Source organism: Lichenostomus cassidix, chromosome 3, assembly GCF_008360975.1.
Source record: "Lichenostomus cassidix isolate B80296 chromosome 3, HeHo_3.0, whole genome shotgun sequence".
Taxonomy (NCBI): domain Eukaryota; kingdom Metazoa; phylum Chordata; class Aves; order Passeriformes; family Meliphagidae; genus Lichenostomus; species Lichenostomus cassidix.
In genome coordinates, this window is record NC_139483.1 from 29,115,363 (window position 1) to 29,140,451 (window position 25,089).

The window sequence follows — 25,089 nt, forward strand, 5'->3', positions numbered from 1 at the left end:
ACTACAAGCCTAGACTGTGAAGTAGGAAAGATGGACAAAAAATAGGAATGCAGATCAAAAGGAATTGCAGCATTCAGTTATAAACAAGAAACATTTATAGCTTGTTCAGGTCCCTTGCATACTTGCAACAAGAAATATTACAGCAGTACCATACCACAAGAAAGCTTTTTTTAGTGCTTTCACTCACAAATAAATGTCTGCTTTACATATTAGAAACAGGATTAGTACTTTTTGGATGGATATATAGAAGTCTGTGTAAGAACCTTACTGATATCAGCTAAAAGAAGGCAAAATTACAATATTTTGATTAAAGAAAGAATTAAAGTCATCTATATCTCTTGTCAATGTAATTTGCAACTTGTCCAACTAACTGCAGAAAAGTAGAAAATAAAGAAAAATTATTAAAATCTTTATTAAGTTAGTAAGCTGTTGTGGTCTTTGCACTTCAAGGATATAATTTCTATCACTTTTCATTAGCAGAAGATCTAATAAGAAATTGCTCAAATGGATTATATCCATTTTGTCAAAGCTCAGCTGAGGTCTTCTTGTGGAACCACAGTTCTATGTGAAAAGGTGTTATCTCCACATGTGCTGCTGTGCCAAGGACTCCCCAATAAATTTGGAGAGAAGACATAAGATGTTAAGCAGTCAGAAATAATTTCAATTATATTCCAGTTTTTTCTTCATCTATGTCACAATATTTTTCACCAAGAGTGACAAAGCAGAAGAGAGGTCCCTTTTATCTTTTAAAATACTTTGCTCATATAGATGCTACAGTGCTGACAAGCACATTTTCCTAGAAATCAGTATTGATTATTTCTTAAAATTTTTCCACTTTACAACAATCTTGAATTTGACCAGACATCTTTATGTACAGAAAAAACATTTTAACAAGGAAATGAAAAGGGTGACAGTGTCTCAGCTGAGTTTAATAGTATTAAATTGAAATCCCACATCAGGATAATCTAACAAACTGAAACAAATGTCAAGGCTAATATTTTTAATCTTCTTTTTCTAAGTTATGTGAAGAAAGAATAAGGATTAAAGGACGGGTGTGTGAGATAGTAGCTAAATAATTCACAATAAACTTCTCGAGGAAATTCCTGAGGATGCAGTAAACAGTGGAGCATATTTGGAGTCAGGGATGACCAATATTTTTCGTCTTTTTAAATACATTTTATCTGTGCAAGTGAAAGTAATTGGAATAATCTCTAACTGGCATTTGTATTGCCCATAAGCTGAAAGATATGGTTTTCTAAGCATCAGTGATATAAAGATGCTGCAGTAGAACATATCTATGCACATGTTCACCTGTACATGATAATTTTGTTTTGTAGAACATGCAAGCAACTTTTAATAACATGTCAGAGGCTATGAAAATCTACATATGAAATTTTATTGACAATGCTGAAGCTACTTACATTACTACTTCTGAATTATTTTTGGAAATAGAAAAATTGTAGAAAGAATAAGAAAAAATCCAAACCAACCCCACTCTCTCGAATCTTCGAGGTTGTCAGACTTTATCCCCATCTCAAAGTGGACTGATGGTAAGCTCTGATTGCAAGAACTGGCAACAAATCCACAGAGAGAAACTTACACAATTTGAAAACACTGAGGATCACCTACTCCTCTACAGTTCACTCTAACTCAACAAAGAGTTTATGAACAAAATAGCTACACATTCTTATTCTAGTCTTTTTTCATGTGAAGGACATCAGCTCTATTATTAATCATCGGCTAAGTGCCACATTCTTTACCTTTGCATGACAAGTCTTATAATGTAGAATTCTTCATTCTATTGAATTGGTATGCAATATCTTTTCCAATAAAGAACAGGTTTCCTAAGGTGTTCAGCTGACTTTATAGATTTACAAAAGCATGTCTAGATGCAAACTGGAGAAAACTGAAAATACCAGAAAATTGGTATTCTGAAACCATTGTACCCTAAGTACTAATGCCAAAAATGAGGTAATTTCAAACAGATACCCAAAATTTGTCTGAAGGACATTTCAATCATACTTTTCTGTATTTCAGATCCATAGTTATAAAATTAACCAAAGTAATAACTACTTATTCTACAGCAGAAATCCAAAATAAATCATCTGTGAAGCATGTAGATTGCATGGTGAGAATTTCCATCGACAAGTCCAAAAGTAAGTTAATAACTGTATTTAGAATTACTTCTCTCTACACCAGTGGATCAGGTGCTATCTCTGTCCATTTTCAGCTTCTACTTTCTAGTACAAATTCTGATTTGCAAATATTAAAGTGTAATACAATGCTGAGAGGAATGGTAGCTTCTTTGAGGTATTTTTATAAGCGAATCATTGTGAGGCTGTGACTGGGGGAGTGCCTGGTAAAGGTCCTCATATGCCATCACTTTTGGACTGTGATCCTGTAGAACTGATTATAAGCGATCACTGAAAAACAAGTCTAATGTTAAAAACATGGATCATTTGAGACCATACATGGAGTGTATTTGCTTACCAGTTTGCATACGTTCAGCCTGTTCATTAATACTCTCTAATTTCTCAGCATAAACATCTTTGTAGCCATTGATGAAGGAGAGATAGGATTTAGGTGTTACATAAGCTCTTCTTCGAAACCTAAAACAAAGTCCATTGGCAACATCAAGTTCACACGTATTTTTGATATAAACAGCTATTTGATTACTTGCAAAAACAGGGAAAATTATTAAGTCTTTATTCATTCAAAGGCAGATTTCTTCATGATGCAAACCCTTACTTTCAATTACATTGTTTTTATCCACATAGACAATATTAAAGATTGTTGAATAGAGGGAATGAAGATAAAGAACTTGCAACATAATAGCAATTATTTTTCATGGCCTTAGGACACATTGTTATAGGAGATTCACCATTTATTAGCCTTAAAATACATTAATTGATATGTATATCATGAATTCAAAAAGCACTATCAGTAGCAACATTTTTGAGATTAATTATTGCATTTGTAGAAAATATTACCTTTGGAAATAATTCTCACAGCATTCTGAAACTATGTCATGAAAGAGACCCATGGTTGCCTCTACTTCTGTTTTAACTGATGGAGAGCAGACCATGTTAAATTCTGAAAGGAAATAGTTGGACACAGCTACGAGAGCTTCCGTGGGCCATCGGCTGAACCAATCCATGGTGCACCCTGATATCAGACCAGGGAACTTCAGAGAACGTGCACGGAACTTCTCGCCTACCTGAAGAGAGGATCACTGCTAGTTAACAATATGATTCTTAATCAAAGGTCAATCAAAGTGTTTAATTAGAATGAACAACTAAATAGTCTATTTTCTTCTTGATAATTTTCTGCTTAGAGCACCCTGGATTTTTTTTCTCTTCAAATAGAGTTTTGTCAAATTTCTAACACTCAATATTTATGAAACTTGAGGAAAGAAGTCCATGACAAATGCAAATGGTTTTAGTATTTTGAAACAGCAAATAATATATTTTAATTACTAATAAAGTACTGTTTTCTAGTAACAAGCAAGAATTTCACAAAGATACATTCACTGATGTGTATTAGGAAAGAATATGTGAGAGGAAAAGAATAAAAATACTTTAACTTGCAAGAAATTATTTAATTTTTAAGTATTTTGCTTTAAGTTCTCACAGCTGTACTATTAATTCTTTTATTATCTCAGCAATTACAACTAGACTTCAGTAGTCTTTTAATGCATCTTGAACTTCCTTAAAAATACAAAACTTGAACAATCCTCTCACACCATACAGAAAAGTTTGCTACTGGCAGAAAGGAAAACAGATATGTAGAAAAAAACTTACTGGAGAAAAGCAGAGGACAACGTGCAAGTTCTTCTTTGCTCGACTTAAAAAGTACTCGTACAGATTATCAAAGGTGGGAGGATGCCGAGGCAGTTCCTTTTTCATCACAGGTATTAATGATTGGGTGATTTCATCCAATTCATCCCGAGCAAATAAATTAGAAATCTTTTTTTTAAAAATAAAAGTTGATAATTAATTGCATGGATGTAGTTGTTACAGAATTTATAAATATTTGTCTGTTTACATCTGTATCTCTTTCTCTGCATACACAAGGTTTAGACTAAAAACCAAATTCGTCCCTGGTTTAGACTTATGAAACTCCATTGAAAACTAAGGAGTCTAACTCTGGAAGAGCACAGATCTTGACTGGCAACTGAATCATCACTTAATAAAAGGCTACTGAAATACTAATCACAGCTCCTTTTATATTCTCCTGGCTCACACTGAAATAAAGAAACTACATATCCAGAGCACTCCTTATTTAAAAAGTTGAAATATTTTCATCATTATTGATTCTACAATGTATTACAAACATAAATATAGTAGTGAGAACAAATTCTGCAATACCCTGCCTCTAAAGTACATTTCCTGTCAGGCTGAGACCCTTACCTCTCCTGAAGACAGCAGATTATTTACGTATTCCAAAAATGACTCCTCTTTTATTTCATTATCAGTGAAAATAAAGGTGATACCTTTTCCCTCCTGTCCAGCTGTTCTGTACAATTCTTTTAAATCATCTGACAGATTGGTTACATTATAGGATCTAGGAGAAATAAGGAGCATTACCTGTTAATTCAAAACAACTCAGAATACTGCTATTTTTGCATTATAGTGTTTTATAAATGACACTGAAAACATTCTTTGTAAACACACATATTTTGGCAGGAATAGATAACACATGATCCACCCTTTTCAAGTCAAAATAAATCCAATGTTGTACACAAAGCAGATAAGAATGTATTTTTTCAATATTTTTCAAATGGTGTCAAAATGAAAATAAAGGAAAAGAAAAAAAGGAGAAAAAATTGTGACCATGTAAAGACAAGAAATACCATAAGTGTGATTTATACATTTCTTGGATTTCTTACCTTGTTAAAGTGATCTGAAATATTTTATAGCCTGCAATGAAGGAGGCTAACTTTGCAAGACTTTGTTTTCCAGAACCACCAACTCCAACAAGTAAAGCATTTCCATATGCTGTCCGAATGACCCGGGAAATCTATAGAGGAAATAATAAAGAAAAATACCACTAATAAATTTATATATTGATTAGCAAAATTAAAAATCTATTATGCTGTACAGTTAATTTACTATAATACAATGTAAAAATTATTAAAAGGATACTTGCATAAAATTTTTCCTCTCAAAAGAACACTTGTAAATTCTTTAGGAATTTTGTGTAGCTAATGAAGAAGCTGCATATGAGAATATAGGATGGGTATAATCAAATACACATAGGATTTAAATACATGAAATGAGACATTTTGAGCTCCATTTTATGTTGAAGGGATCATGCTGAATGTAATTAAAAATGTCAATAAAAACTTTAGCTAGAAGGACAAACATACTACATTCCTAATTTTAGGAGTCTGAAAGAGTTGGACACAGTTAAACTATCCTTTAATGTTCTATTCTATCTACCTTCAGCATTTCCTTTGTGATAGTTTTCTTACCAAGTCTCTCAGATACAAAAGCTGAATTACAAATTTACTATTTCATTGCTTTTTGAAACACCTTCTTTGGGTTTGTGATATGTTACATAGCATTATTACTTTTGAGATTTTACATTTTGTTTTGGTCTGCATGTAAATTATGCACAAAATGCAAAAGATTGGCATCTACATTAAGCCTTTGAAATACATTCAGTTTTTCTCCTTTTATGAATTTTTAGCTTAATGCACAGTTCCCTCTGACCCTATCCAGATAACTGTAATAAAGAAGTCTAAATATGAAATTGTGACTAAATTTATTGTCGCATTACATTAGGCAGTAGAAAGGAGCCCTGCTGTTGCTAACTGCATATCACAGATATTCTGGCTAAAACTTGCCAATAAAAATGGAGTGTCAAAGACTTTCAAGGTCTTCTGAAATTCACCTAGCATCATGTGAACTATATTTAAAAATAAATATATTTATTTCTGTTTAAATGCAAAAAAAAATAATTTACTTCATTTGAGGTCAACTAGAGAAGAACAAAACATCATCTTCTGGTTTTGTTTTGTTGCAACTTTTATGTGTCTTTCAGTAAACAGGTCATCCAGTCAAAGCAATTCCTGAGATAACACTTCTTAAACCTGAGAAACAAATCTCATGCTTTGTCGTTATTTTGCCCCTATGAATCAGATTCTGACTTCAGATTAATTCTTTTCTTATATATTCTTTTCTGAATAGGAGAACAAATGATTGTAAATTGAGATCTACCCTACACAATGATTCTATTGCAGCCCTAATTTATATTTCTTTTCATGTCTCTCATCCAGTCAGATTGTACCTCATGTTGTTTTGGTCCCCTGTCAGGTACAGAAACCTTTGAAATGTTCTCTGAATTCTAAATGATTAAAAACAATTTTATATACAAAATATAAATGTCTTTATTTATGGTCTCACCTTTCCTGTCGAAGAAAATCTTCACATGTCAGAATACATAGAAGTTTAAAATTATATTTAAATAAGGAACTTCTTATAAAACATGCAAACAAGTAAAATGACTGTAGCTCTTTCCTAGTTCTTGAAAATGCCCAGGCAAAGATGGCAGTTTGGGATAAGAATACCTTTTCACAGTGTGCCCTTTAAGAACAGCTTGCCCAAATAAGGAAGACTGTTGCAACAGCTAAACTAATAAAAAAGTAGCAATATCAAACCTTAATAAGATGTGTCATTGCATCCTTGAAAAACACCAGATCAAGAAATGACCCTCTAATATTTTCATTGTATTGTGTCTGATACGCCCGCAACTTGTCACAAAGTCTTTCATAGCTTGGAACCTGAAAAAAACCAAAAAATCCATAACACTAGTATGGCTCTTCAGAATTTTAAAACTGAACTGATATTTTCACATAAACTTCAGCTTTATGTGTTTGCCATGTGTAATGATATTATCTTCCTAATTCACTGTAATTACTGTAGTTGTGCTCAAGCAGAATTTTTTTGCTAATGCTGGGGAAAAAAAGAAGCAAGGAGAACAGGAGCAAATAAACCACATTTATATGTCATTATTAAAACTAACATCCCTAAAATGATTTCTTGCATGCTAACCAGGAAAATCTAGACATTCTTTCACTAAAAATGTGGTAGCTATTCAACAACAATTTCTGTATTATATGAGTTCTACAATATAACATACTTAATAATTAAAGGAAAACTTCAGTGCCTAGTATTTTATGTGTAAAATGAAATACCTCCTCATAAACTTTTGGTGCTTCTAGCTCAATGTCTTCTGCTTCTTCACCACTTGCTTCAGGCTCATCCCGTAAAAAATCTACGAAATATGGTTCAGCTTGGAGAACTTTGCTTAAATCTGCTGTCACATATTCCTCAATTGTTTTATCAATAGTTTTTTCAAACCAGGCTGTATCTTCAGGAGTATTAAACCTAAAAAACATAAATTGGTACAACTTTCAAAAAATATTTCTATTTATATAGAGAGAAAACAGGTAATTAAATACTGAGGAAAAAACAAAACAAAACTAAAAAAACCCCAAAACTTGTAACATTTTAAAGAAAAATACATATTAGACAATACATACTACACAGCAGTCACAGAAACAGATTAGGCAACATTCACAGAAATCAAATGCTTCCATACAATAAAGTATAATAGTCAGTGACATAAAATATAAACCAAAAATAATTTGATTTTCCATGTTTCACCTAGAAGAGAAACAACAGACCATTTAATGTTTCAGATGAAAAAGGATGACAAAAGGGTGAATGCTTTCCCAAATAACCATTGCCAAGTGAGCCTTATCATCTTTCAGCCTGCAGTGGAATAGCATAATTTATGATATTGTAACACTGCCTATGCAACTGCAATTAGAAAAGGAATAGTGAAAGGAAGGTAGTATATATCACTACAACCTGACTCTATTCTCAACATCTCTTACACAAAACCCCATAACTGTCAGAGAGGAACACACATTGGGTTAAGGGGAGTAATAAAAGTCTGGAAACAGAAACTAGTGACTACATCTCATTGTGTAAACAACTTTATCTCCTTCCATTAACAGATTCAATCTGATTTTAATACAGGTCAGAAGTTTGACTACTCTGAGTATCTGTGAAGCAATGAAGAATGCTACTTAGGTGCAACTGGCAAACATAAAATACAAGAACCACCTCATCCACAGAAAAAGTTAATTCAAACTGTGAATGTAAAAGTACAGAAAAAATAATTTCCATATATTTACTCCTTTTTATTTTCAGAGATACCACTGAGAGGAAAGTAGAACAAATGTGAAAAAGCCCAGTGCTCTGAGTTTTCAAATATGACAAGCTATATATACTGGAGAGCTGTTATTGAGACAGCCTAGATGTGCATTAGATACTTCACTATTGTTAGAGGTTTTTAATAATGGCATTATAACATTAAAAACTAGGAAATCTAAAAGCAGCATGGAAAAGAGACTGCATGACTACACTCTCTCCCTCTTTCCAGCATATAACATATTGTACAAAGAGATACCATCCATGCATTTTTAAACTTACCACAAAAAATTTAAAAGATGTATGATGCCAGTGATATTGCTCCCAACTTTAAAGCAGAAAATAATACACTGTATGATTCTGTATGATACTTTTGCCATAGTGCATCAGATCCCAGCTTTAAATTAAAATTAAACATTTTTCCCCCATCTTATATCAACAGCACTCTGTTGCACATATAAATGCATTGACATAAATTTTTGCAAATGTGTAAGTTTGTATAATGTATTATAGTTCATTATAGAAATATCAACAATGCTAATATTTTGTGGTGGATGGGCTTCCTCTGATTACAGAGAAATAGCTTTTTAAGTCAGCTGAAAAGTCTGGCCTTTATTTTTATATTCTTGACAGCCAATGGATAAGATTTCTTTTTATATTTTCTGCATGCATTTTCTGAACTCAGCACATGCATCTTAGGAGAGAAGAGAAAGTAGACAAGATTATGGTTCATCTGGGATATTAAAACTGGTGATAACAGCAATCTTCCTTGGCTCTTAAGTTCGTTAATGCACCTTCTGGGCAAAAATGAGATTAATGCACCTTCTGGGCTCTGTCAGCTGACTCAAGAGCTCTCATGAAAGAATAGGAGGCATTCTAGAAGATACAGGCAGGGATTCTAAACAAAACTTTTTGACAATGGTCTATGTACTGTTTGGAATTGTTTCTAACATTTACATGAATTGGAGGGCAGTTGTTTTATCCACCACTTTTGGCAGTGTGCAATTCAGCTCCAAGTTTTGTTTATATACTCAGTTTCAACTGAGTATATGGTAAAGTCCACATGTCAACACATACTTGGGAGGATTTCCCTTTGTCCCTCTTGTATTTCAAAAACAGAGATGGAGCTCCTTATATTTCTTCTACACTTCTTTCCTTTATGTTGACAAGTTAATTGAATTATGTGATTAAGGCTGACTCTGCTCGAATAAAATGCAATCATTATTATGTTAATAATCTTGCCTGATACCATGCCAAATCATCTACACCAGACTGCATTTATGTAGCCAGCATCTTAAAATAGATAAATTCCATTCTAAGTTTTTGCAGCTATGTTAAATACCAAAAACATTCTGGTCATGACAGGTAACTCCTGATCACTATTCAATTCAAAACCTTTTAGGTGTAATTAAAAGTTAAGGCACTATAATATGCCCTCTTGTATCCATGGCAAGATATTTGTCATTCCTTTTACTTTGTGATAGCTTTATAAAGTAAATGAAGTGTAAGAAAATACACATAACTGCTTTTAAGATTCAATATTTAAATTTAATATTTTAAGTATAAAACATTACTTTATAAAAATTATGAAGGCCATTCCTCAAGGCATCAGAGTAAGAAAAAATTGTATTAATTCTAACTACTCACAGTAGTTGCCAGGTTTTTAGTGGCAGCTATAGTGCTTCCTCTAGAATTTCACAAGAAATTGAAACACAATAAACAGAAAAATAATACTGGTCTCTAACACGTAAAGGCCACATATATCTGGTTTATGAATATTTTGAAAGAGATTTATAGGAAATGGGCCAATTTTTAGTCATAAGCATGCAATCCTGTTTTCTTCTGTTAGGTATGCAAAGCAATTTTAAATTATTCTATGTGTATAAATTTAGGACACCATAAAATTCACTTTTCTACAGTGGAATTGGCTGAGTGCAGCCAAAGTGGGAAAAAAAGTAGGTTATAATAGATAATATGTGCATATTTTGATGTTTTTCATCCAATTACGTGGTTAATCTATCAGTACATAGCATGATATTTGTTGGGACAATACCCCAATGCAGACCACATGTAAAATAAGATCAAATTTTTCATATTGGCCTAATAAGGTTTTTCAGATTTAGAAGTTTTACTTCTTATGTTCTTATGCATGAACATAAATGAAGTAAATGTTGAAACCTACTAAATATAAAATGCTAGAATTATCATACCTGTCAGCAATTACTCTGGTACATTCATGTTTAAAAAGTCGTAGAAGGGAAGTGCTTGTTTTGCATTCATCTGCCTTTATAGTTAACATTCCTTGCCAAATTCTAGAAAGATCTCGAAGGTTGAATATATAATGGAATTTAGATGGTGTAGGTAACATCTTTGCCTAAAGAAAAATATTGTAAATATTCAAAATAAGCAACATTTGGAAGAAATCAAGAAGGATTAAAATTTTAAGTTTATCATTAATAACACATATAAAACATAAAAATAACAAAACTGCTAATTTTCACACATAATACCATGAAAAAACTCTTTATAAGAAGTCACCAAAAGTATCTAATTTGTTTGAAAGCAGGATCTACCACTAAATGTGGAACGCCAAGACTTAAAACATATAGCTGTTCCACATGTTGCTCTGGCTTTGTAAATTAAAAAGTATAGTTTATAAAGAATTTCACTCCCTGTTCCTTAGATATAGATATTAAAGCTTTGGGTAACATGAATTAACCTATAGGAATGAATGGACTGATATTTCCATTCGTCTGTCTTGTATACTGAAATCTGGTATTTTCCAGATTTTATCTCCAAGACATTGCAGCCCATCTTTCTCTCTTTTCTTTTCTTTTCTTTTCTTTTCTTTTCTTTTCTTTTCTTTTCTTTTCTTTTCTTTTCAGGGGCTGGTGGTTACTTGGTTGGTTTTGGGGTGGTTTGATTGGTTGGTTGTTTTTTTCTTACAGGTACGTTCTTAGGGAGTTTTTGTCTAAATTAAATTATTAGCCACTCTCTTCAGACTGATTCGGATGAAACTTTCCCTGTCATTTATACCTTTGTCCGCTGCCACAAAACTCTTCCTGTTGAGACCAATTTTTCCACCAGATCACATACTTCAGGTTTGAATTCTCTACAGGGATGAAAGTATCCACAGGCAATTATACCTGAAAATTGGATATAATAAGGTAGGTTATGAGCAAGACAAATAGGTGCTTATTCAAAACATTAATTGGTAAAACATAAGTTTAAATTATAGATTAAATGGTTTTCCTCATTGGCTATGGCTTTTCTGAATTGGTATAGAAACAATGGGCAGTTAAAGTGCTGGCTTTCCCCCATATCCTGTATTGACAGAGTTACCAGAATTAAGAATTTTAGCAACAGAGTGCATTTCAGACTGTGCAGAGGTGGAATGGTAACCTGCATAGAAATAGTAGTGCTCATAGTCTTCCAGGAAATGTAATTTCTTTCTTAAATATTTGTTTGTCCAAAATTAGAAAGACAACAATTTAAAGGGTTTCATTTCTCTTCCATAGCACTATTTTTTCTGTACCACAGCTTCAGCTGTTTTACTTGAAGAACTCTCACTTTGCATGATGAATGTGAGAAAGAGAGCATACTTTTATAAATTTTAAGTCCATTATGAAAGAAAATTAATTATTCTAAAACAACAGAAAAAAAATACCAAAAATTTTGTCGATGGATGTGTTGGATGGCAATGTACAATTGAACACAGAAAACTGTCTTTTTAAACGCTGGGGAATATCATTTCGGCCTCCTCCAGGATGTATCATTGCTGCTATTATTTGTACATCCACAATTGTAATGAAGTCTCCAGGTTTATCCAAGCTGTACATTCCTCTCATTTCCATCATCTGACGGACAATTTCATTTGTTATCTGTAAATTAATGTAACTTGTACAAATCAGAAATTTATGCAAGAAAAGAAGAAAATGCACCATGACAATCGAATTTCTTCTTGTATTTCTACTAATCCATAGAGAGATATTGTCACTTTAATCTAAAACCAAATTAAACTACCTTCCTCAGTAATTTGGAAGATATTGGCTTATGTGATTTTAAATGGCAGGAAAATTTTATCAGAGCTCTACTGCCATATAATATCAAGAAAATGTGTTTATATTCTTTTGAACTAAACAAAATTAAAGCAATGAACTGGGGGAAAATGATTTTGTTCCTTATTGTGTTGCTGGACATTCAGCTACAGATGTTCAAACTACGCTTTTCAGCTTGCTCTTGGTCCTCCTTTGAAGCAAAATGACTAATTCTTTTTTGAAAAAGGAAGCTGTTTATTTTGGAAAGGTTATTCACTCTACATTCCACTCTACAGTTACAGATTTTGTCCCTTAACAACTGCTCCAACCATATTCAGCAAGCCTTATGTATGTGCTCATACACCCCTCTAAAACCAACATAGCATGCAGCATGGCACCAGCCACAAACCATGATCCCATTAAAAATATTTCAACCATGTCTTGGGGCTGTAATGCTACTTTAGTACAGTGCTGATTTTCATTTAGTTTTACAAAAATAAGGAAGTGGAAATTATGCAAAATATAGCATCATTATCTTACATGTCTCATCAGTACATCTCATTTGGTTTTTTTTTGTGTCAGTGCACCATAATTAGAAAGCATTTCCAGTAATTAACAGTTCATTAAAATATTTCAGAATTCCACTGACTCCTGTATATATACACGTAAAAAGCACCATTTGAGAATAAGTAGCAAAAATTACAAAAGTTTACCTGATCTCCCCATTCATTGATGAATGGCATATTGATATCATCAATAAAAACTGTCATCTTTCTGCCCCCAGGAGGTCCATAAGTACTTCCAACACGTTTGTCCACATAACTCTCTATTGTCCTCTAAGAAAGTAAAAAAAATTCTCATTTTATATCCAAAGCAACAATATTTAAAAGGCATTGTTGAAAAACCTGCTACAGCACACCTGCAACCCACCTCTGGCTACCAGAGAAGTTTTTAAAAAGTTTTCAAATGTAGGAATTATTTCATTATCAGCATTATCATTCCCCTAACTAATATCAATTGTTCAATATTTGTAATACAACTGCAGAGCACACAGAGGCAACTTAGATTCCTTTTATTTTGATTTCCCAGCTGTCTTGTGAGTGATCCAATACAGAATTTTAATATTTTGGTGGCAAGAAGGAGGATACAATACAAAAGTAAGACATGAATATTTAATGGAAATGTTTCTTCAAAGTTTTACAGTTCTACAGTCTTTCTAAAGATACACAGACAATGACAGAAAAAAACATCTTACAAGATGGTAGCAGATGTTTTCCTTAGACAAGTGATGTTTTCTCTCTAAAAGCACAAAAATCATCCTTGAAAAAACTATCTGTAGCATTTTTTTCTATTTATATGGATTTTTACCAGTTACATTGGGAAAGAGAAATTTCTACAAAGTTGTCATGCTAGAGGTCCCTAAAGATTGAATTTCTTATGCTCTAGTTACTCCTGAGCTGGCAAAAAATAAAACTATATATAAGTTGAAATCTGTTCTTTATCAAACAAAAATAAAAATTAATACTATATAGTAAAGAATCAGAAAAAACCTGAAGTATAACCAAAAATCTAAAATAGATAGGAAAGGTCTTCAGCAAAAAATTTATTCTTAGAAGTTCATAATGAAAAAACACACAGTAATCATGAATTTATGTACCTCTATGTGAGTGGCTATATTTTATTCTGATCTGGAAAAATTGTTTTTAATAGAATTTTCTGAAGTATTGAAGTGGCTTAGTTGAAAATGATCCTTTAGAATTTAAATCTAAGCCACTCATCATCAGAATTAAATACTCTTTATACACTTAGCAAGGAAATGGTACCCCATATTGTTTTAAATCTATATTTTTACCTGAAACATAAATGGTTCTGTGGCAGAGGAAAAGTTTAAACTTTTTGACATATGCTGTTCTGGGTCATATCTCTTCATATATGCCTTAATCATGACTGTCTTTGCAGTCCCCTGTTCTCCTATGAGCAAAACAGCCTGTAACAGATATTTAAATCACATAAATAATATCAAAACATACATTTATATATGCATAACAGACCTATTTTTGAGAAAGGAATAGTTTCTGTGTCTATTTTTTAATGATACTTTTTTTTCTGACAGTTTTTTCCTGTTTATCCATATGCACTGACACTGTATGTGTTTTTCCTCCCACAGAGATTCTCCAAGAAAATGTTCTGCAGAGTGAAAAGAGAAAGGAAGAAGCAAAAATGTGCTAGAGAATTTTCTTCCAGTGTCCAACTTCTAGTTTCCAATACATCCACTGCAACAGTCTCTTTTAGTGGATGACCCTAAGAAGGCTCCCTGTAAATTCCTTCCTTTATATTTTAAATTTTTATTCATGGACAGAAATAATTACAGAGGATCCATATTTAGAAAATAAAAATAAAACAATATAATGATGCACCTGGGAAGAAATGACTGGAGACAGAGAAAATGAAGAATTATTGTAACCTCCAGTTACTTTCAAGTAGTTTTCTATTTATTTCACATAGTAGGTACTTACTTAAATATGTAATCCTGTACTTACTTTCTTTTGTTTTGCAATTGTGTCTATCAAAAACTGACTTCTGGTATTATCAACATTTGGAACTAGAATAGATGCGTAGTCTGGAATGTGATCTGTTGGATAAATATACTCCTGAACTCTGTTACTCCAGTGCTCCCACTTACCTGAAAAAAAAAAAAGACCAAAAACCAAAACAAAACAAGACCAAAAAAAAAGTGGAAAATTTCATTATATTCTTATCATGTTCAATATTTCATTAATACAATAATTTAAAAATAGATATTATTGGTAAAACACTTTCTCAAATCCAGCTAAAATGCATCTAATAAAGGACATTCTTATTAATGACCTGTTATTAGTCTACAATCCTACTAAATATAGACATATGTCTTAAATTTATATATACTTCTCTAAATGAAAACCCAAAAGTAGGTCCACCTAGAATATAATTCTCACACTGTTGGTGAAAAATTACGGAACATGAGAACATGGATGGCATATGTGTACACTAAATCAATGTTGCTGGAAAAAGAAATAAAAGTGAATTTGGATATGAGAGAAATTAATTTCTTCAGAAGAGAACATACTCTGTTATAACAGTAAGGTTTCGTGACATTGGTTGTGTGTGCTACTTAAACTAAAAATTTTTTTCTGGAAAATAGCACACTGTTCAAAATATCAAGAATCCAAGTATCTCGCTATTCTTACAATTCTATAACCTTTCAGATTTATGACAAACTATTAGATGTGAATAATAATTTTTATGCAAAATTAATATCAGATTTTATTCCTTTAACAAAAACTAGTAGATTAAGAAAATTAAACATAAAATACTATTAGGTAAGACTAAACCAGCCTTAGCACAAATTATCTAAAAATTGTAGGCTGACTAAATTAACAGAAAAATAATTTGTAAGAAAAAAATTAAAACAAAAAGAAATAAGAAAACATTAGCAGGGAGCACTCTATCTCTTGTCTCTGACTTCTCACATCCACAGTGGTACTACACTGTCAAAAAAATTCAACTCATATGATTGTATAATAAAGACTAAAGGGGTAACAGAGTTTTAAAATGACACAGTATAAAAAACAATATTAGTTCTTTTTCTTACCGTGATCAGTAACATAAAACTCATACATAGTTTGACTGGTGCCAGGGGGGATTTTTGGTAAGTCTAATTTATTATCATGAGCTCTAATGAAGGCTTCAAGTTTATCTCTACTGTCCAGCTCCAGAAGGGCACCTAAACTCCACATCAGTGCAAAGTTGAACAATTTATGCAGAAGACTTGCAGCTGATACACCTCGTTCTTCCTTCTCTGGAATCAAGCCCTCCAGAAGATTAATAGACTGCAAATATTTTAAAATATGCATTTAGAAAATATTACACATCACTTTTTATTTACCTATATACGTATGCACATGTATTATTTATATGTATTCAAAATGTAAATCAATACAGATTACAAAAAAAACCACAAACATAAAATTCAGAACTACAAACCCAATAAAATGTATTAAAGATAGCTATATAAAACTGGACAAATTTTTCAAAATTACTTAGGTAATTTGATAATCAATTATCCCTTTAAATTATGCCTACATAATAAATGTAATTTTTTAACTAGGGTAACAAAAGGGATTTTTAAGGCATTTTATAATATCCAGAACTCCAAGAGTAGGTGAAGCCTAGCCATTTCTTTCCATTTTTAAGCATGGAAGAATTTTCAGCATCTGACTGATGTATTTATCTCAATTATGCATCCACCACATTAACTGCTATTTTTTTTTTAAACAGACTCAAATATTCTATTATGTGATTGCTTCACTCTGTTTATAAGGAATTAGTCTTGATTCCAGAAAAATAGTAACTTGCTATCTACAATTCTGTGATGTTGCTCATGAAGTCAGATGTTTGACTGTCTTAGATAACACCATTTGTACTCTCCTTCTACACAAGGCAGTGTCCAGCACCTTGTTTCAAAATACATCTTTTTAGCAGTGAAACAGATTTTCAGTCAGCTCTTGCAAAGAGTACTCTTTATGCTGTCTTGGATCTCATACTTGGAGTGGGAAGTAATACAGTAATACATCCTTTTAATGCTTGCCTAGCACCTCATTTGAAATAGTGACCAAAAGTGGAGAAGGGTAAAAATAAGGAAAAAATCTGTCTTGGATTGTGGTGGTGCTGGGGTAGTACTTCCTGTTGATACCCTTTTCGGCTTGTGAATTTCTGAACAATACACACTTTTTCAGGTTTTATAATCCTATGTGGTTTTTTCCACCCTGAAAATATCAAGACTGGTCTTGAGCCTACATAAACTTTTATTGACTATTACAACCTTTGGCATGATGTCCCACAGGCCTGCTATTCATGGCATTGAGCAGTTTGTTTTCTTCCTGTGTGAACTCCTTCATGCTTATCTTCACTGAATTTCATTTGCCATTTTATTACCTATTTATTCAGTCTCATAAAGTCTGTCTACAGTTCTTCATGGTTAGCTGTTTTGTCCTTAATACCCTGAATAATCAAGTACCATCAACAAACTTCTTCACCTAAAACTTTTCCAAATTGTTTATGAACACTTTGAACAGCACTGATCCCAGCAAAGGTGCCTCAGGATTAGTCATAACCTCTGTCCTTCCTGAGAACTGATAATCCAATCACATTTCCTATCTCCAATATGTTAATTATCTAGAAATGAACCTCCTATCTTCTGCTATGACAATTTAGCTTCCACATAAATCCCTGATAAAGAACAATGTTAAAAACCTTTGATCCTTCATGCAGACTATATCAATCGGATCTCCTTTAGCTACAAGTTTATTGATTTTTCCAACAGGCAGGCTAACTCTGAACAAAAAAACTATGTTGAATCTCCTGAGGTAAATTGTATTTGTCTACCTAATGAGGTAGACAATGAAGAATGCATGAAGAGTTAGAAAGCCAGTGGAAATTAAAAGGAGGGAAAAAAACGTGAGATCACTTTTATAAGAAGCCATTTTAAAGCAATTGTACATGCATAGGCAGCTTAAATTGTGAATGGTAACAAATGGCAGGTAATCATGTACATGGGCCTGTTTAGATGAACAACCAAAACTGAGCTTTAGAATTCAAATACAAGTCTGCCAGGTGCAACTGCTTTGATTTGGTTGTAATTTTTGAGAATGCATTAACTAAACAGAAGCAGCATGTCCTGAATCCTACAATTAGTAAAGAGACATGAGGCATAACACCCAATGAATCAGGAGGCTGATAAGGTACAAGACTTCTGCACAGAGACCATTTATGGCAAAACTGGTATCTTAAAGTTCAACTAGGGTAAAATCTCTGGTCTCACTGGCTCTTACATAATACCATGGAGGCCTGGTAGGCCTTTACCTTATAGGGTAATATAGGTTATATTTCTGCCACAGATGTGACAGAAACTTACTAGAGATTTTCATTGACAGGAAGAAACATTCAATACAGCCTAAATCAGGGAAATATTTCTCTGACCAAGCAGTATGAGTAGAGCACTGACTTGCTGACTCTTCCTAAGAAGCACTAATCAGAAATAACAAAAACTTCTGATCACAGGAAAAATCTTCCATGAACACAAGATCAACTCAGTCAGAGATTTCACAGATAAGAAATGTAGAATAATACCTCCTTCAAAAATGCTGTCCACTGCACATCAATCCATCATCATACAGTGGTAAGTCACATAGCTTCTGCCTGTGGACTTCAATTCCATAGATACTCTAATTCCATTTGACACTGCACTGTTGAGCTCTGCAGCATTTACTGTGGCTATTAGTTTGCAGTAAAATATTTCACAATCTAGAAAATCTGAAGCTACCTCTCTAATGAACAGTTGGGTGTTATTCACTAGTTTAACATTAAACTAGAGTGCTATTCAAAACATTATCTTGTCTAGCCTCTTCCTCAAGGGCACTACTGAATTTTTTTATGAGGGTGTCAATATAAAAGTGAGGTTACATGGACAAATGAAAAGCCTGGAAACTTAGAATTTGCAGATGACAACAGACTCATAAACAAATCAACGGGAGGTATGCAGTACAGCACTGAGAGTCTGGCAAAATCTGCCAAACACATATTTATATTATTAATAAATCACTGATACAGTTTGGGCTCTGCTCAAGGTAGAATTCCAATTGATAGGAAGGGAGAGGCAAAAATTACTACATTGACCTTGAAAGAGCTGACAGACAGAAAAACATCCTTACACCTGAAGATATAAAGCTAAATAGAATTCTTCTTCTTTCTCTCTGCTGACTCTACTAGTAGAGTTATAGTGACTCTTTACCACAATTTTTTGGTATTAAAAGAACCAGAATGAGTTCAGTAGCTTATCAAACATGCACTTCTGAAAATTTACTGGTCTGCAAATTCCAGTCATTAGAAGGCTACCCTAGATAAGAAATGATACAGAGAAGAAAAATATTCTTCTGCTCATCTTCACAGTTCCTTTTACACTGCCCAAGAAGCAAATATGAGTTTGAGGTTTTCTTTGTCAGGAGACAATATTTTCAAATTAAATGTTATTGCTATCAGGTGTTCTCTTTGCTATTTCTGCACCTTCACTATTGTCAGTCAATTCATACAGACTCACACAGTATCTGCTTTACCTGCATAATGTAGTTACATTCCAGAAGTTCCATTTTTGGGTTAAGGTTTAGTTTCATATATACATATGCTGGTTCAAAGATTCTATCATACAAACTTTGCAGAAGTTCAGCTTCTTGAGTAGTACGTTTTTTCAGCCATGCCTGAAAAAAACATCCACAATAATCTTCTGTATAAAATGTATAGAAAGTATAACAAGGAGCAGCCAGCAATGATTCTCTTACTTGCAATATTGGTCTCCAGCTGAGGACAGAAGAGCTGATGAAGACCATACCCATTCGAGAAACTGTTGCTGGAGAGGCATTCTCAATGTTGTGCACCTCAAATAACAGTTTACATGAAGGAGACATGGGAATTCGATCTCCATTTGCTAGAGTGAGGGTCTTGTTATCATCCAACACTGAATTTAAATTCTCAATCCAGATTGCATCTACAGGACCATCTAAAATCAGAAACACATTTTCACCTGGAAAAAATAATCAAAAGAGAGATAGTTCATACCACATTGCTGAAAAAGCAAGAAAATAAGTGTACAAAAGATGGTTTGGAACTTAAATGTCATATAAATATTTATTTTATTTATTGTAATTTCTGCCATCTCCACGGATGCTCATTACCGAATAAATTGCATACTTAGTTAAGGAAATATTTTTGAAACAATTCGTAGCAAATGAGGGCACAAATATATCTTTATAAGGTTGAATATTTGTTACCTTGCCTGGCTACCAGATAGAAACTGTGCTACTCTCTCTCTCTCCCCCCTTCCTCAACAGGACAGAGGGAGAGAATGAGGTGAAAACATTTGCGCGTTGAGAAAAGAACAGGAAGATCACTTGACAGCTGTCATGGGCAAAACATACTCAACTTGGAAAACGTATTTTATTACAAATTAAAACAGATTTGGATGAGAAGCAAAGACAAAAACCTAAAACACTTTCCCCCTACTCCCTTTTCTTTCTCCATATTCAAGCTCTGTCTTCACAACCCAAACTAACTCTTCCTCCTTCCTCCTCCTGCCCCAACCCCACTCCAGCAGCACGGAGGTTGGGGAATTTAGTCCTTTGTTGCTAAAATAAGGGTTCTTTGGGCAACTAAACAAGAGACATTGAATACTCACAGATCCCTCTCATGTTAATGAAAACTATGCGCACTCATCTGGTCTTAAACTCTAGTTGTTTTTCTTTTATTTTTAAATATAATCATAGATGTAAATACCTAAGTTTTAGCAAATGAATTTTAGAATTCTGGCTTAATTTAGAATATAGAAAATTTCCAAGACAGAAAAGATATGCATTTCCAATGTAAAAATTCAGCTGTCTTTTAAAATTAACATCCTTCTAGGGAGGTTCCCTAGAAGAATTCCCTTTCTTCAATAGATTTTTTTTTTTTTCAGATATATATGAAACACTGTGAAAAGGAATTTCAGTATGCAAATCCTAAAATAATGAAATATAAATATGGGCCATCAATGTATGGAAAACCATGGGAAAAACATTATTATAAAGATTGTGCCATTAGAACAAGTTAATCTAATTTATAATTTATCGGGTTCCAAGTAACACATCTGCACTGTGGAACTGAAGTTGCAAGAAAATTATCAATATTTTAAATGCAGATATATTACTGAAAAAAAAAATTAAACTGGTGTCCTTTCTTAAGAGGTGACATCTGTGCTCTCTATAGTTTTCCTCAACAGGAACATTTGTGAATTCAATATGCTTTTTTCAACACATCATTCAAGATACATTTCTATGATACCACATGAAATTTACACACCCTTTTTGGTTTTCAGTGTTCTCCTCCACAGAGTAGAAAAGATTCCATCTGTCCAGTCATTAGTTGCAGCATCTAGTCTTCCAAACATTTGAGGAGCAGTAATAGCTTTGGGGTTCATCCGCATTTCCCTGTGAGGTTGGCCACATTCTGTGAGTGCTTTCATTAATATAGTGATGACCATTGTTTTTCCAGATCCACTGGGTCCAAGTGTCATCAACCCATGACGTACTAGAGAAGTTTCATACAACTATCAACAAAATAAAAATAAAATATTTCAATTAAAAAAATCAAAATAAAAATAAATACATGCTTTAGAAAGATTTTTGCTTGCACTCAGTGGTGATTAGGATGTATTAGACTTACAAATTACATGCTCAAGATTGAACTCAGCGTGTGTCTGCTGAATTTTAGTGTTTTGTGGAAGAGTACATATCTTCAGTTCCTAGTTTTCTTAGCACCAAGCAAGTTTACTATAAACAGTTCACAGAACTAAATCGTACCTAAACTTTTTGAAGCAACTGAAAATAGTTTTACCAGATTTGAAAAAAAGGGTTTTCTGTATTATTCAAAAGGGAAAATGAATAGTAGCAAAACATTAATGCAACAGAATTACGATTAATCACTACAGTGCTAAAATAATATGGAACAAACATAGGGAATGCACTTTCTCCAGAACCGTGTATGGTTTTAGTTTCAGGATAGTTCTCTATTGAATTTTCTACTTGTCTTTTAATGTTAGCATTAGGTTTGCTGTGGAAGTGTCAGTCTGCCTATACAGGTACAAATTAACTGAATGGCACAAAACAGTGGTAAGTCCTTCTGGGGGCCAAAATCTTTTAAGATGAAGCATGTAGAGTTCTTCCTCTGCAAGCTGAACAGAGACTTGCATCAGCACAGGAGGAAGATCAACAGGCACCACAGTGCAAGCCCCTTGCATTGTTCTCCCTTAGTGTGGTGCACACACAACCTTCAGGCCTTCCCATATTAGATGTGCAGGTCCTTGGGTAAGAATGTGGTTTAACTACTGACATGCTGCTCTGACTCCTGATTGTGAAAAACGCTTTGGAAAAAGAAGTTTTACCTGAACAAGCTTAAGATTCCATGGTGGATGGTTAACCAGTCCTGCCTCTTCAACCTGATGAGCTACAGCATTCTGAAGCACATCATAGGTACTGCTGTCCAGCTGCAGCCCCGGGAAGAGATCATTGATAAGACTGAGAAACAAAGGCTCATCTTCATCTATCTGAAACACAAAATGTTTTTAAATGTTTAAAGAACAGTTATCCAAAGAAAGTTTCCAGATCAAAATTAGTCTCTATTTTAAAAGAATAAGCAGTAAGAATGTACTTTCTAAATACAGATGCTTACAGACAGCTAATAGGACAGCTTGCTACAAAAATAGCATTTTCAAAATGTTACCCACAAGCCATGCAAAAGAGAAATTCAGAGTTGAATGAAATTTCCCACTGAGTAGACACAGGAATCTATTTGTAAAATTGATTTGTAAACTACTTGCAGCATATATTGGAAAGAAAATCCTATCTGGAAAGGAATCTTTAAAAGTCTGATTTCGTGGATACTCATTATTCAATTTACTTATGATACAGTGGTCAGTCTGTGCACAAGTCAATACATAGAAAGTCACATGCACAGGTAAACCACTATTAATCTATTTGAACCTTTGCATAATGAACACTGTTTACAAGTGTAATAAATTCTATGCTGTTTAATGATAAGTTGAAGGTTATCATGTTTCAATTTCTAAAGAAAATAATTTTTGAGATTTTTTCTAATCTCATACAAAACCCATGAAATATCTGTTAGGCTTGCCTCCACATGGTGCTAAATTATTAAATTAGATTCTTACCAGCTTAGAAAGATTCATATCTCTTAACCCTCTCATAACAATACTCAATTCGCCTTCAGTTGGCCTGGCTCTTTTCTGAGCTCCAAGAGTTCTCAGTACTGACAGGATATTCCTCAGACCAAAGTCATAATGGACCTAGGGAGTGGAAGAAGGCTTATCTATCAGTAACAAGTTCTCAAGCTTTATTTCAGCAATATATCAAGCTTTACTTACATATTGTATAGTACAGTTGTCCTGCCTGGAAAAGGTAGCTAAAATAGGAATTATTGCTCTTGTTTAGGAATTACTCTGTTCAAATAAATGAAGGATAATAAAGATGTTTTCAGGACGATGTCGGTGTCCTACAATGTTTCTCTGTTCTAATTTAAATTTAATTGATTTAACCATTTATCATGCCATATAATGAAAATTTTACAGCTCTGAATAGCAGGGTTCTGAAAAACAAATAGTTCCATTCTAGACCATGCCTTTCCAACTAAGGCATCTTGAAGCAAAGTCTTCAGATCAAGGCATTGCTATGGGGACATGAGCAACTTAAATCAAACTGTAGACATTTCTCCTGTGTTTTTCAATTTCCAATTTCCAACTACTTACTCTAGCCTTAGATAATTCTTACAGAAAAATTACATGACTGGGATAATTTCTGTCTGGCAGACATGTGTAGGCAGAGAACCTCATGCACTTGAAGCTATCTAAAAAGCACCATTTTTTACAAAAAATGGTCGAAATATGACTACATATTCATGAATAAATGTGTTAATTTATTCAGAAAATTTATACAGGTATTAGTTTAAATGACATTTAAGTACTTCAATATTTTGTAAAAGGCATGGAACTCATGTTTCAGAAACAATCTTCATAACTCAAAAAGTAGGAAGTTTTATTGTGTAAATAGGAAGACAAAGAGAATACATAACATTACCTGTTTAGTGAGCTGCTCCTCACAAAGTTTATAAAGAACAAAGAATTTCTTAGCCAAGACCACATTCTCAATAAATCCATAACTTGCAAGTTTTACCCTTATAATTATCTGAAACACAATTATTTGTAGAAATTCCGTTAGTTTCTCCTGAAGACAGGTCAGCAAATTAAAATACATTTTTTTCCTTTCAGTTCAGTCAGGAATTATACCTGCCTGTCTGGAACCATCATTGCAACACTTCTAAACTGAACTTTGAGATTTTCTGGTAGTTCTTGACGTCCAGCATATCCAGGATTCTAAATAAGAAAATACAATGTATCATTATTATTCACAATAGTCAAAATAGCCTCATTTTTATTGTTCAATAAAAATAAATGCACATATAAATACTTAGAGCAGTTCAGAGTTAGAAGTCTTGCCTATCAATTATTTATCTCCCATAAAGTAATCTTGGATTGCCATCTTCCTTGGCATCAGGAAGCATGCACTTTAAAATTTCCTGCCCATGAGATTACAGGAATTAGTGCTATGAAGCCTCAGGAATCCTATAGCAACAAGACAGCATATTCTGAAAGTAAATATTCTGGGAGATTGAAGAATTTTTGCATATCCACATAGCACCCATTAGTCAAGACTTGTGTCCCTGAAAAACATCTTTCTCATATCTCCTGATTTAAGTGAATGTTCTTTTTTTCCCCTCTCCCTACAGTATCTTTCTCATTAATACCATTAATAATATCAAATTTCTAATATGTTAATATTATTAAAGCATTAGTGCATTATTAATAAATTATTATTTGCATTATTAAAGATATGGTAATAGAGCATATTAGTATTTCAGTCCTCTTAGTGAGCACAGAGAATTCTGCAAATTTGGTCAAACTCTGTCTGCACTGTCAATAGCAATACAGCAATGAAGGGACATAATTATGAACCCTTTGAATAATATTAAAGTCAAAATAAAGGCTTGCCATCCATGAATAATCATATTATTTATCTATTGTGCACTTTAGTCCAATTCCATAGTGACATAATTTTATTAATAAAACCAGCTATTTTCACTTCGTCACTCAACCTTTAAGTAGTATAATTTATCAATTCTTTGAAATTGTTACT

The 25,089-nt window shown here is 33.1% G+C and overlaps 1 protein-coding gene across 2 annotated transcripts in view; it reads right to left on the reverse strand.

Moving 5' to 3' along the window:
* The window catches only part of DNAH8 (dynein axonemal heavy chain 8), a 119,904-nt gene that overhangs the window by 37,493 nt on the left and 57,322 nt on the right, over positions 1–25,089 (reverse strand). For both annotated transcript variants that reach the window (XM_085055084.1, XM_085055083.1), the window contains 21 exons: positions 24,183–24,269; positions 23,974–24,081; positions 23,052–23,186; positions 22,266–22,427; positions 21,185–21,431; positions 19,633–19,874; positions 19,411–19,551; positions 15,891–16,128; positions 14,800–14,942; positions 14,112–14,246; positions 12,973–13,095; positions 11,890–12,103; positions 11,259–11,368; positions 10,433–10,596; positions 7,199–7,391; positions 6,662–6,784; positions 4,889–5,019; positions 4,410–4,563; positions 3,801–3,965; positions 2,991–3,217; positions 2,491–2,609 (listed from right to left, as the gene is read on the reverse strand). In XM_085055084.1, the coding sequence (XP_084911210.1) occupies positions 2,491–2,609; positions 2,991–3,217; positions 3,801–3,965; positions 4,410–4,563; positions 4,889–5,019; positions 6,662–6,784; positions 7,199–7,391; positions 10,433–10,596; positions 11,259–11,368; positions 11,890–12,103; positions 12,973–13,095; positions 14,112–14,246; positions 14,800–14,942; positions 15,891–16,128; positions 19,411–19,551; positions 19,633–19,874; positions 21,185–21,431; positions 22,266–22,427; positions 23,052–23,186; positions 23,974–24,081; positions 24,183–24,269 (3,361 nt within the window). The remainder of the gene's footprint in view (positions 1–2,490; positions 2,610–2,990; positions 3,218–3,800; positions 3,966–4,409; positions 4,564–4,888; positions 5,020–6,661; positions 6,785–7,198; positions 7,392–10,432; positions 10,597–11,258; positions 11,369–11,889; positions 12,104–12,972; positions 13,096–14,111; positions 14,247–14,799; positions 14,943–15,890; positions 16,129–19,410; positions 19,552–19,632; positions 19,875–21,184; positions 21,432–22,265; positions 22,428–23,051; positions 23,187–23,973; positions 24,082–24,182; positions 24,270–25,089) is intronic.